General features: G+C 47.6%; 1 protein-coding gene across 2 annotated transcripts in view; it reads left to right on the plus strand.

The window, feature by feature from the left end:
* WWC1 (WW and C2 domain containing 1) overlaps positions 1-13,773 on the plus strand; it is an 81,618-nt gene that overhangs the window by 21,508 nt on the left and 46,337 nt on the right. For both annotated transcript variants that reach the window (XM_003404646.3, XM_003404645.3), the window contains exons 7-9: positions 2,831-3,073; positions 10,155-10,244; positions 11,034-11,569. In XM_003404646.3, the coding sequence (XP_003404694.2) occupies positions 2,831-3,073; positions 10,155-10,244; positions 11,034-11,569 (869 nt within the window). The remainder of the gene's footprint in view (positions 1-2,830; positions 3,074-10,154; positions 10,245-11,033; positions 11,570-13,773) is intronic.

Raw genomic sequence — 13,773 nt, forward strand, 5'->3', positions numbered from 1 at the left:
AAAAGACTATGGAAACTTCCTGCTTTGGTGTCTCTTGTGCTTCTAAAAAGTGTAGACCCCAGTGATGTTAGATGTTTCCTGGCTTCACAGAACCCTAGGTATTGACTTCTACTGCCGTACGTGAAATTAAAATAATAATAAAAGCCGTCATTTTTAGGGCAACTATTATGAGCCAGGCATTGTGCTAAAACATTCGTACATACATCATCTCATTTAATTTTAAAAGCAACTTTGTAACATAAGTTATGTCTTATTATCTCCATGGTAGAGAGGAAAAGGTAAGCTCCAAGATTTTCTGTGACTTTTCCACATGGTGGAGTCAGCATTCGAACCCCGGATGATCTGGCTATAAGTCCATGATCTTCCTATACGCTAAGCCAGCCTTGCTGGGAAAGAACCCCCAGGCATTGTGGTGGTGAATGAAGCCAACCTTACTGTATCCATCCCTCCTTAGTCTAAGTTGCCTGGATCATGGACCTTCTCAGCCAGGCTGGGTAGAACGTGGCAGTGCCAGCTCTACCACTCTGCCAACTCTGTGTGAGCAGCAGAACTCATTGTAGCAATGACAGAAATCTTATAAAAAGCAGAGGAATCAAAAAAGGGAATTTGTGACTTATAGAACTCCAAAAAAAGTCCTAGAGTAACCAGCTTCAGGCACAGCTGGATCCAGGACTCAAATGATAGTCCGTATATTCAGTCTCTTTCCTTTTCACCAAACTGCTTGGTTTGTGTTTGCTTCATTCTCAAGCAGGCTTTCCCGTCAAAGTGGCAAGATGACCCCCAGAAATTCTAGGCTTTATACTACCAGATTAGAAAACCTAGTTTCCCAACAGTTTTAGCAAGTCTTAGGTTTGAGACTCACTGACCTTCCTGGGCGAACCAGTTGGTGCTGGAGGGTAGGGATTAGGGGAATTAGATTTCTCTGAAGATCCAGGCATGGGTCATGTGCTCTAATTTTGGGAAGGGTATTGAGGTCAGCTTTGTGGGAACCAAGTGATTTGAAAGTATAGGAGAAGTGGTTCCCCAAAGAAAAATTGGAATATTGTCAGTGGAAAGAGGAATTGGATTCTGGGTGGGCAGGGAGGAGGAGAAAACAAGACAAAACAAAAAACCGGATGTCCTATACCCTATTTCAACTCCCCCTAGGTGTCCAAGGATCCCTGGTGGAACAGTGGTTAAGTGCTCGGCTGCTAACCAAAAGATCGGCAGTTCAAACCTACCAGCCGCTGCACGAGACAAAGATGTGGCAGTCTGCTCCTGTAAAGATTACAGCCTCAGAAAGCCTATGGGGCAGTTCTGCTCTGTCCTGTAGGCACTACGAATCAAAATTGACTTGATGGCAATGGGTTTTAGGGTTCTAGAGATTTCTTAGTTTGCACAGCTGCATATTTTCTCTGTGAACCTCTCTGGACATCTGTCCAGTGTGGTTACAGACTCTAGTCTTATCCACCCTTTAGAGATGGGATAAAAAAATCACATCATGATTGTTTTTAGATATGTACAGCAATGCTCTTAGTTATATGTGAATCTTATTTTGGTCTAATGATAATAATACCTAACAGCCTTGTAACACTTATTGTAGTTGTTAGGTGCCATGGAGTCAATTCCGACTCATAGCAACCCCATGTGACAGGTTAGAACTGCCCCATAGTGTTTTCTAGGCTGTGATCTTTACTGGAGCGGATCTCTGGGTCTTTCTTCCGCAGAGCCTCCAAGTGGGTTCAAACCACCAACTTTTTGGTTAGTAACCAAGTGCTTAACCATTGCACAACCAGGTCTCCATATAACACTTGGCAATCTATAAAGAGCTCTTAACAATATGTTCTCCTTAGGTCTTCATAACACACCCCCTCAGTACCATTATTCTCCCCATACTACAGATGAGGACACCGGGTCTCAGAGAAGCTAAGGGATAGGGCTCCCAGCTCCTTCCTTTAACATTTATTAAGTGACTGCAGTGTACCAGGTACTGTAATAGGTATTTGTGATGCCAAGCTCATTTCTTAAGAAATGGTCCCTTTTACCAAGAAAGCCAAAGCCAGGACTCCAGTTCAAGACCTTTGACCCCAAAACCCCAGTTCACATCATGCCACTGCCACTCTCTGAATGGAGGACACCTGGTTAGTAATTATAGCATTTTTTGTAGTTGTGGGTCCAAGACAGCTGTTGATTCAACACCTGTCACGTGCCAGACAGTCTGAATATATTATTGCCAATTTTCACCACAATTCCAAAGGGTAATTGCTTTCTTGTCTAAAGGCTCAGGGAATTTGCCCAGTGTTTAAAAAAAAAAAAATTTTTTTTAAATGGTCAAACTAGGTAATAATGGCAGTTGTAGCAGAAACATTTGTTGACTATTGATTGATTGATTGTCTTACTACATGCCAAATACTGTGCTTGGGGAGTTTATGAATTGTGTCCTAAAGCCCTCAACCACAACCTCATAGGAAGGAGCCTTTCTTATTCCCACCAGAGAGATGAAGTGACGTGCCAAGGTCACGTAGCTAATCAATAAGTGGTTATTGCCTGGTATGGAATCCAGGACTCTCTATGGTGCCAGGCTGTGTCCCTCAGGGCAAGGTCCATGTCTTGTTCATTCTGTGCCCCCATCCCTACAGAGCCTACTTCACTGCCTGGCCCATGGTCAGCTCTCACACATGTCTGTTAGATAAAGATATGTTCCTTGATCAAAAGGAGAACAGTAACTGTCAAGGATTGCCCTGAGGATGGCATAGTTCCTTGTACCCTAGAACCTTGGAAAGGCAATCTGATACCATATGCTTGCTCTGTTTGTGGGCATACCAATCATTCTCCCCTTCTCCGACCCCAGGATTGCCAACCTGAAGATACAGTTGGCCAAGCTCGACAGTGAGGCCTGGCCTGGAGTGTTGGACTCCGAGAGGGACCGGCTGATCCTCATCAATGAGAAGGAGGAGCTGCTGAAGGAGATGCGCTTCATCAGCCCCCGGAAGTGGACGCAGGGGGAGGTGGAAAAGCTGGAGATGGCCCGGAAACGGCTAGAGAAAGACCTGCAGGCAGCCCGGGACACCCAGAGCAAGGCGCTGACGGAGAGGTGGGGCTGGGTTGGGGCACATGGAACCTCCCTCACTGACTGTCTGTCCCCCAGCCCCTGGTGTGGGGAGGGAAGAAGTGAGAGAGACAGCCTGGCTCACCTGAGCTTCGCATAGAGCTATCTCAGCTTTCCAAAGTAGCATGTCAGGGGAAGATGATTTACCACCCAGAGCACCAGCTATCCTGGGAAATGAGTTATCAAAACATCTTTTTAGGTTCAGGTTTTCAGAAATGTATATTCTGACTAAAGGAAGACACGTTGATGTTGTTAGCTGTCGTCGACGATTCCAACTCATGATGACCCCATGTGTGCAAAACAGAACTACTCCATAGGGTTTTCAAGGCTGTGACCTTTCCGAAGCAGATCACCAGGCCTGTATTTTGAGGCGGTTCTGGGTGGTTTCGAACCACCAACCTTTTGGCCAGTAGTCGAGCACTTAACCATTTGTGCCACCCACAAACTCTGCATAATTTAGAGCAGTGGTTTTCCAACTTGGTGGCAGTGACTCATATTTTATATTGTGACCCAAGATACAAAAGTTTCACAAAATAGTACGTTCACTTTCTACATGTGATAGTCCTCTGATATTTTCTCTCACATTGCATATCTTTTAATGCTGATCATAACCCACTAAATTGATTGTGCCACATGATAAGGGCTGGCCATTTTCAGTTTGAAAAGCTCCGACTTATATGGGGAGTTGCAAAGAGAAATGCTTGTGAGGCCAAGCAGGTAACATAAATGCTGGAGGTGAGTATCTTTATTTTCTTCAGTGTCTCCACCAACATCCACATGCACATTGCACTGAGCACAACACTGTAGGTCCTACAATTCCCAGCTTCACATTCATTCATCCATTCATTCCATCAGTCAGTCATTTGCCATGCACATTTTGTGGCAGCTTTTCTGTGTGCAAGGAAGTTTGGGGTATTCAGAAATTAATAAGACATGGTTCCTGCCCCTGATGACCTTCAAATCTAGTTATTGTCTATTTTTTTGGCAGCAGATTTTATGAGCAGAGTCCCTGCCTTCAAAGAGCTTAGAATTAAAGCTAGTGATTTTCAAACATATGTGTGTGCTGGGGGTAGGGATGAGCAAAGGAATTTCTCTTTCCCGTGAAATAGGAGACAGAAGTCCAATTTATAAAGCACATAAGCATGGTTGAAGCAGGGCAGGGTTTCTACGTGCCCAGCTATGTTTTCTCTACATCACTCATCATAGGTCCAAAGACTTCAGGAAAACTTTCAGCTGTAAGGAACCCAGCTTGCATACCACCCTATGATTTGGTCAGTCCCATCTGCACATTGCAGGGTTCCAGGTGTGCCCAGTTACCCAGCCTCTGCCTGGTCTCTGGTGACTTACATCAAAGAATCCATTGACTGGTCAATGGTAGGGCATCTCCCCCCACCAAGCCCTTTATCAGAACTGCTAACAGTGACACCCGAAGTGTGGTTGTTGCTTTTGTTTCCTCCAACCTCTACTGAAAGGAATGTCTGATTAGCCCTGTCCCTCCAACAAGTAAAACGAGAAAGAGAAAGATCAAAAAAAACCAAACCCAGTGCTGTCGAGTCAATTTCGACTCGTAGCGACCCTATAGGACAGAGTAGAACTGCCCCATAGGGTTTCCAAGGAGTGCCTGGCAGATTTGAACTGCCGACCCTTTGGTTAGCAGCTATAGCACTTAGCCACTACGCCACCAGGGCTTCCAAGAGAAAGATAGAGCTTGAATAATTGGTGTTTAGCAGCTGTTTGCATCTGGCTCCATGATTCTCTGTCTGCGTTCAACCCTCTGACTCTGCTATTCTCTGTTTCCTTTCTCAGTCCTTTAGCGCTGAGACCCTCCGTCCTCCTTTCCCTGGGGCTAGGCATGTTGGGGACAAGGCGTGCATCTGGATTCCTTGGGGCTTTTAGAGTTAGTTGAAAGAATACATGGTTAGCTGGCCTGTACAGACCCTTACGGGGCTTTTGCATGCATTTCCTGACCTCTGTAGGTTTGGGGTTTTTTTTGTTTATAGCAGTCCCCTCAGTCTCTCACTTGCTCCCAGATCCTGCAGCTGCCATTGGGAAGTCCTTAGCTGTTTCATCATCCTCACAGCCAGCAGGTGAACGTGACAGATTCATGGCAGCCTTATCCCTTGTCGGGTTAAAGAGACACCCTTCCCACCCACTTGCAAAGGCACATTGAGCAAGTCATTATGGGCTTCAGTTGCCTAACAGGGAAAAAGAGGGTCATATCCTTAAATACCTAGATAGTGTGAGGCAGGCGTTGGGGCCAGATTGTGAACTGAGGCTTTTCCCTGCTGTAACAATTTTGTTTTTTTGAAACTAGGATTGGAGGTTCTTTTAGAGACCCACTTAGAGATGCTACATCGAAAAGCTTCCATCGTATGCCAGACCCTTTAACCTGTAGCACCACATTCAACCTCCCAGCAATCCGAGGTTAACCCTAATATTTCACAGATGAGGGAACTGAGGCTGGCCCAGTATTACGCAGTAGCAGAGCTGGGGTTAGAATCCAGGCTTGCTGACTCCAGAGCCCATGCTTGCTATAGGCGGCTGCCCACTCAGAAGGGCTTTTATTATTGCTTCAACCCCATCTTTCAAAGTCTGATTGCTCTCTTAGGGTAGTGAGTTCACACAGCCAGTTCAGGGAGCCAGAATCTCCTCCATTCCTCAGCAATAACTGAGCAGGCCACTCGGAGGTCCTGGAGGGCAGGGTCCTCACAGGTGGGGGGAGGGGAGAATGCAATAGTAGGCAAGCCAGAGGGCGTGGGGGCAGGCAGTAAGGGCGCCCTAAGAGAAGCCTGAAGGGAGAGCCTGCGGGAAGGGTAAGGACATCGCTGTCCTGTGAGCCTCCTTCAGGAGAGAGGAGAAAGGTGTCCTGGGGTCTTTGTGTCTGCAGCTGTTTGCGTCTGGCTCCATGATTCTCTGACTGCATTCAGCCCTCTGACTCTGCTGTTCTGTCTTTTTGCTTTCTCTCTCTGAATCTCTTTTTCTCCTTTGTTCCTGTGTATATGTGTGTCAGTCTGGGTCTGTCTGTCTCGCTCGGGCATGCTCTCTCAGAATGCGATTATTATGCTTCTCACCTTCACGCAAAGTGTTCTCCCATCCAAGGTGCCTTGGAGAAGGACAGAAATGGCTACACCCAAGAAAGGCAGACCACAGGGCTGTCAAACTCACATCCCGAATGAGGTCAGGATCACAGATAGCCGGATATCCATCACCCTGCCCCCGGCTTTCCTCTCCAACCCCACGGCCCCCTTCCCTCTGCTTCTCAAAGTTGGTGTACGGACAGGATACTTCTGAGAGCAAAGACCCCAGCTCTACCCCAGGTGCCAATTCCTCAGGCTTGACGTGAAGCCCAGCCTCTTCATTTTTAACTAGCATTCCAGGTGCAGAATTACAGCTTTTGGGGAATTCCAGCCCCACCTTCTGGAACCTCTGGCTGCTTCCACACTTGATGTGTTCTTGGCCACCCAGCCTGTGCAGGGCATCCCACAAGTATGCCATATGGCAGGCTAAGCCCAGCACTGCCTGGAGGAGGGCTCGCCACCTGTGAGGTGCTGCTGGTAGCTACACCTCAGGCTCAGAGCATCGGGGCAGCCCAAACCCTAGTTCCCCCAGCATCTTACCAGGGCTCCAAAAAGGCATTAACTCTGTGTTGACTCCCAGACTATGCCTCTGGGTTTTCCCCCACAAAGAAGAGGAAAAGAAAGGTGGAAATGGCAGCCCTAACTGCTCTCTCACCCCAGACCTCACATGCTTTCAGAGCACTGCTCTTATGGACAGTTGACGGGTTTCACAGCCTGGTACATCCCACTAAGAGTCAAGGATGTTGTTCATTAAGGGCTCCATCTGCCAGGCCTGCTGCAGTCCTGCCAGGCCCAGGTGGGATTCTATGAGAGCATCACCAGGATGGAGCTGGCCAAGAGCCATTCCACGGCTGCTTCGGCTGGTGCTCCCGCTGCCTTGTCTGGAATTTCATGGGTGAAGTTGCCCAGGGACAGACCCCATGGTCCCTCACTGGTTTTCAATGTGTTTAGAGCAAGCACCAAGGAACCCTGGTGGCATAATAATTAAATGCTCACCTGCTAAACGAGAGGTTGGTGGTTCAAACCCACCTGGCGGCTCTGTGGGAGAAAGACCTGGCAACCTACTCCTGTAAAGACTATAGCTGAGAAAAACCCTATGGGGCAATTCCACTCTGTCACATGGGATGCTATGAGTTGGAATCTTCTCAACAGCACCCAACAACAATAACAACAGAGCAAGCTCCAGTCTTCATTGCCGGACCTGCCTTCAGACCTGGTCGTGTTGGTGGAGGGATAGTGTGGTTTGGTTTTTCTGTGGAAACTAAACCCTACTCCATGTTCCTGCCTGGGTTGGCTGTGCTCTAAGGTACACCCCCCAATCCATGGAGCAACAGGGTCAGAGAGTTCCTCTCCAGCAAGATGGCACAGAGGATAAGGGGCCAACAGTAGACTGCATCTGTCCATGGCGGATTTAATGTCCAGGTCCTTCAGAAAAGCAGGTGAACTTTGGCTACTTCAACTGGCGAGAATCATCCATTCAGCAAATAATTTGTTGAGCACGTTTATATAGTGGACACCATGCTAGGTGCTGGGTGAGCAAGGCACAACCCCTGCCTTTTTGCAATCCCCCATCAGTGCTGCAGCTCAGAAACCTTAGTGTGCCTAAAAATCACCTGTAATGCTTAATAAAGATGCAGATTCCTGAGAGCTGTCCCTAGACATTCTGATTCAGTGAGTCTAAGTAGAACCCAGGAATATGCATTTTAATTCCCCTTTTCTGATACAGGTGTTCTGTGGATAACACACTGACAATCTCCGATCTAGTAGATACACAAGATTAGTCCAAGTCATGAGTTTATGAAGGCACACGCTTGCTTGATGGGCCTTTTCCTTATGAGATCCTGGGACCTTGGGGTGGGCTCACTCCAAGGGTAAAAGGGAGCAACATTATCCGTGGACCTACCCAAGCTGTCCTCTGTGGGGGATTTTGGGAGAAACTGGGGTCTGAAAGATGGGCTTGTATCCAGAGTTCTCTTCCAAATGCAAGTGCTTTGCTTCCAGGAGGGTAGTTTTTGAGTTGGGTGCTAGTATCAGACATGGCTGGGTGCAGATCTTTGCTCTCAGGTTCTGTGATGTTCCATCGTACTAAGCTAGCTTCTCTGGGCTCTCTGGTTCCATTCTCTCAGGCTCCTTTGCTGACAGTTGCTAGCCCATTCAACCTTTGAATGTTGTATATACTCAGAGCTCGGTCCCAGCCCCACCTTTAGTTTACCTCTATATTTCACCCAAAAGTAGTATTCTCGTTCATGTGGTGATCCACGTAATGGCGACCCCCAGCTTTTCAACTGCTCACCTGTTCCACCTTCATGTCCACATATACACCATGGAACTCTTCTCTCCCCCCAACCTTCCCATTTCAGTAAGTGCCATCTCCATCCATTCACTCGTTCATGGTAGTAACTTCATAGCCTTCCTCATTTATTCCCTTCACCTCACCCCCCACATCCAGTCTATCCACTCTTCTCTATCTCTTCCAGTACCACCCTATTCCAGACCTTCTCAATTACACCACTGAAGCCACCCTAACTCTGCTCCCTCCAGTGTCTGTAGCTGCCTGTCCATTCTCCTCACAGCAGCCGTGGTGATCTTAAAATGAAAAATTCTCTTAAACTCCCTGCTTGGAATGCTCTTTCCCTTGCGCTTTTCCTGGCCAACTCCTGTTCGTCCGCTAGATCAGCTTAAATTTCTCTACTAGGCAGAGCAAGCTAACCGCTGCAAGAAACAACGCCAAAAATCACAGTGTCTTAACACAATAGAAGTTATTTTGTGCCTACATAGCATCCCATTGGCAGGCTCTTCCCATCTTGTGGCACTTCCTCTTTTAGGCATTAAGAGTCCTTCCAACGGACCATGGGGTAGGCACACCCACTTCTCTTAACCACTTTGTACTGATGCACAGTGCTTCTGCTCACATCCCATTGGCCAGACCTTGGTCACGTGCCCCACCCTATCTACTTACAAGGGAGCCTGGGAAAGGTGGTCTAGCTGTGAGCTGGTGAGCTGAAGAAAGCACAGACATCGGTGAGCACAGCAGTCTCAGCCACAAAGTCACCTCCTCAGAGAGGTTCACGTGCCAGTCTAAATGAGTTCTTTCTACTTAACGTTCTTTTCTACCATCCTGTACTTTTTTTCTCATGGACCTTGTACCACAGTGTTTTCATTAAATACTTGTTTGTCTATTTAATACCTATCCCTCGTACCTTTCCCAGTAGAATATAAACTACACAAGAGCAGAAGCAAGTTGTTTTGCTCACTACTTTATCCCCAGTGCCAAGGACAGTAGGCACTCAGTAAATAATAGTTCAAGGATGAATGGATGTATGGAATGGTAGATGGACGGATGGGTGGAATGGTGGATAGACAGATGCAGGGGTAAATGGAAGGAAGGGAAGAAAAGAGGGAGAAAGGAAAGAAAGGAACTTTGAATGGAGTCCCAATTCTGCAACTAATTCTGTGGCATTAATTATTTAACTCTCAGAGCCTCAATTTCCTCATATGGAGAGCCATAAAAATCATTCCTACCATGCAGGGTTATTTTGAGAATGGTTTAAGGCAATGTAGTAAGGTTCCTAAAAAAAAAAAAAGGTTCCTAGCATAAAAAAAACCAAAGCCCCTGCCATCAAGTCAATTCTAACTCACAGCAACCCTCTAGAACAAAGTAGGGTTTCCAAGGCTGTAAATCGTTAAGGAAGCAGACTGCCACATCTTTCTCCCATGGAGTGGTTGGTGAGTTCAAACCACCAACCTTTTGGTTAGCAGCAGGCACTTAAACCACTGTGCCACCAGGGCTCCTTAGGTTAGTATGTAGTATATAGTAGGTGATGAATATAGCAATTACTGTAGGTTTTTTTTTATATATATGCACTCAAACACCCTGGTAAAATGCTCCCAGAAGTTCTTGGTTATGTACCTGTGGGTCTGTGTTTCTTTGGGGCAGGGAGAGGGCTAGAATGCCTTGAGGCATCCCCCTCATGCTTCTCTCCCCTCAGGTTAAAGTTGAACGGTAAGAGGAACCAGCTGGTGAGAGAACTGGAGGAAGCCACTCGGCAGGTAGCAACTCTGCACTCTCAGCTGAAAAGGTGAGTGGTGGGCAGTGGGGTGTTTACTCCCTGGAGATGACCACACGTAGGCATCTGAGGTGGACTGTCCCGGCTCTGTCCTCCTCTTGTCCTTTGTGGCTTGAATGTGGACATTTAGAAGCACAGCAGGTGTCTAGTCTAGCTGACTTGGGCTTAGATCAGTACAGCCAGGAGCAGGGTCCTCAGCCTCCTCATTTCTTCTGATAACACAGAAGAGAAGGTCCCAGCTGGGTGCTAGTGTGTCTTAGATACTCTCTAATACCTGCCAACTCACCTGTATGAAACAGAGAGGGTAGGCCTCAGGCCTGCGCCTTGGCAGACAACAGTACGCAGCGGAGCCTAATAACATTTTGTTTTCATTGGATTTTTTAATGGTTTCCTTCTATTTGTAGTAAAGTGACACTGCTTTTCAAAATACACTTAAAATGTTAAGTTTCCTTTTAAAATAAATGTTTTAAAGTATATAAAGTGAGTTGATTGGAAGAAAATATTGGTTCAGTTTGTATTCAGATATGGAAAACAGCCACAAAAATGAAATGTAGCCCATAGAAGTTGGGAAAATTTAGAGGAAGAAGTTTCTTTTAAGATAGCCAATTGGACTCAATTCCCAGCTCTGCCACTTTCTGATTATAGGGCTTTCTCAGGGTGGTAGTGTCCTCTTCAGTGAAGATGGGGGTATGTTATCCATTCTGGAGGCTGTAGTGAGAGTCCAGTGCCCAGGCGCTTTTCAGAGCCAGGAAGGAAGTCCCAGGTGTGGAAACTTCACCTCCATCTCCCCCTGTCCCCCAGCCTCTCCAGCAGCATGCAGTCCCTGTCCTCAGGCAGCAGCCCTGGCTCCCTCACATCCAGCCGGGGCTCCCTGGCTGCCTCCAGCCTGGACTCCTCCACCTCAGCCAGCTTCACCGACCTCTACTACGACCCCTTTGAGCAGTTGGACTCGGAGCTGCAGAGCAAGGTGGAGCTCCTGCTCCTGGAGGGGGCCACGGGCTTCCGGCCCTCAGGCTGCATCACCACCATCCATGAGGACGAGGTGGCCAAGACCCAGAAGGCAGAGGCGGGTGGCCGCCTGCAGGCCCTGCGCTCCCTGTCTGGCACCCCGAAGTCCATGACCTCCCTGTCTCCCCGCTCCTCCCTGTCCTCCCCATCCCCGCCTTGCTCCCCTCTAATCTCTGACCCCCTCCTGGCTGGAGACGCCTTCCTGAGCCCGCTGGACTTTGAAGACGCAGAGCTGAGTGCCACTCTTTGCGAACTGAGCCTTGACAGTGGCACCGGGGAGAGGTACCGGCTGGAGGAGCCAGGAGCGGATGGCAAACGGTTGGGCCAAGGTAGACAGCACCACATCTGGGGTTGGGAGACCAGGAGGAGGGGAAGAGAGGCTCTGTGCTGAGGCCTGAGCAAGGACCCCCGCTGATAATTATGGTCAACATTTGTTGACTGCTTTTTAGGTACCAGATTCATTTATTTACTCATTCAGTAGATATTTATTTAGTTCTTACTATGGGCTATGGAGAGTCCTGGTGGTTCACTGGTTAAGAGCTCAGCTGCCAACGAAAAGGTCAGCAGTCCAAATCTACCAGCCGCTCCTTGGAAACTCTACAGGGCAGTTCTTCTCTGTCCTGTAGGGTCACTATGAGTTGGAATCGACTCGATGGCAATGGGTTGTTTTTTGTTTGATGTGCTATGGGGGTCCCTGGGTAGCACAGATGGTTTGTGCTCAGCTACTAACCTAAAGGTTGGCAGCTCAAACCCACCTAGTAGTGCTGCAGAACAAGGCCTGGCAATCTGCCTTCATAAAGATTCCAGCCACGAAAACCCTATGGAGCACACTTCTACTCTGCAACACATGGGTTTGCCATGAGTCAAAGTTGACTCAACAGCAACAGGTTTGGTTTTTTGTTTTTATGTGCTATGGGGACATTGGTGGTACAGTGGTAGAATTCTCTCACCTTTCCATGCAGAAGAGCCTGATTCAATTCCTGGCCAATGTACCTTATGCACAGCTGCCACCCATGTGTCAGTGAAGGCTTGCATGTTACTATGATACTAAACAGGTTTCAGCAGAGCTTCTAGACTAGGAAGAAGCACATGGCAATTTACTTCTGAAAATCAGCCAGTGAAAATCCTGTGAGTTACAACAGTCAGATTTGCAGGTAATTGTGGGGATGCCCAGCCCCGGGCAACATGTCATTCCGCTGTGCACGGGGCCACCATGAGTCAGGGGCTGACTCTGTGGCAGCTAACAGCAACAACGTGGGCTAGGTCCTGCGCTAAGTGGTTTTCATCGTAGATTCATTCATTCAACAGATATTAAGTACCTACTAAAGCTACCAGGTCTTGTGCTCAGAGATGTACATGGATTCATTCATTCAACAGACATGTCATGTGCCAGATCCTCAGTTAGTCCCTAGGGATGCAGTGTTGTAGACAGACAAGGCCCCTGTTCCCAGGAAGCTTAGGTTCAAGCGGAGCAGCAGGCAGTGAGCATACAACCAGATCAATATAAGCACAATAAAGGAAGTCAAGTGGGAAAGGGGATGGAATCTTTCATGTCGGGGATGGGGCTGCCAGTTCAGATTGGGTTGTGAGGGAAGGTGACTTCTGAGGTCAAGCTTGAATGGTGAGAAGGAGACCACCTTGTGAAAAGCTGGCCTTGTGAAAGAGGTGCAGGGCAGTCGTGAGTCAGAAGTGGGGTTCACCCAACAAAGCTGGAGAATGGGCAGAGTCTCGGCCATGGAAGGCCCGGTAGCCTTGGAGGGGGCTTGGGTTTTGTTCTAATTGCAGAACAATGTGATCTGACTCACATTCTGCTTGGAGTCAGAAAGAACATTCTTACTTTGATATTCAAGTTGGAGTCTTCAAAATAAAACATGATGCTAATGAGGACAGCTGAGATTCATTGGGGAATAGTTCTTCATCTTTAGCAGCAATCACATAATAAATCATGATATTTACTGGGGAGGCATTATGTGTTGGGCAATGGTTCAAGTGCTTTATATGGTCAGATAGTTACTACTTCTATTATGCCCATTTCACAGATGAGGAAACAGAGGTTCATCATTTGCCCTAGGTGACCAAGCCAGCAAGAGGGAACCAGGGATTGGAGCTCAAATTTTTCTAACAGCAGAGCCCAACCCCTTTATCATCACGCACTCCTCTCAGGATGAGAGGAAGCTCAGTGTGTTCACTCCTGAGACTCACCATGCTTGCTAGCCCTTCCAAGCCCATCTGGCCTCAGGAGTGGAGGTCAGGGCTGAGTAGAGTACTTGGCAAACTCACCTGGGGTCCCCTTGGTCTTCCTGGCACCTCTGAGAACAACAATAGTTGTGATTTATTAAGTACACATGTACAAGATGCAGGTACTGTTACCTGTTAATTCATTTAAGCCTCACCACAACCCTGTGAGGTAGGTGCTATTTTTATCCTCATCTTACAGATGAAGAAAGCGAGGCACAGTGAGGTTAAATGACTTGTCCAAGGTCAGCCCCATAGCTATGAAGTAACAGAGCCAGGATCAGTACCAGGACAGCCT

This window comes from Loxodonta africana, chromosome 2, assembly GCF_030014295.1.
Source record: "Loxodonta africana isolate mLoxAfr1 chromosome 2, mLoxAfr1.hap2, whole genome shotgun sequence".
Classification (NCBI taxonomy): Eukaryota; Metazoa; Chordata; class Mammalia; order Proboscidea; family Elephantidae; genus Loxodonta; species Loxodonta africana.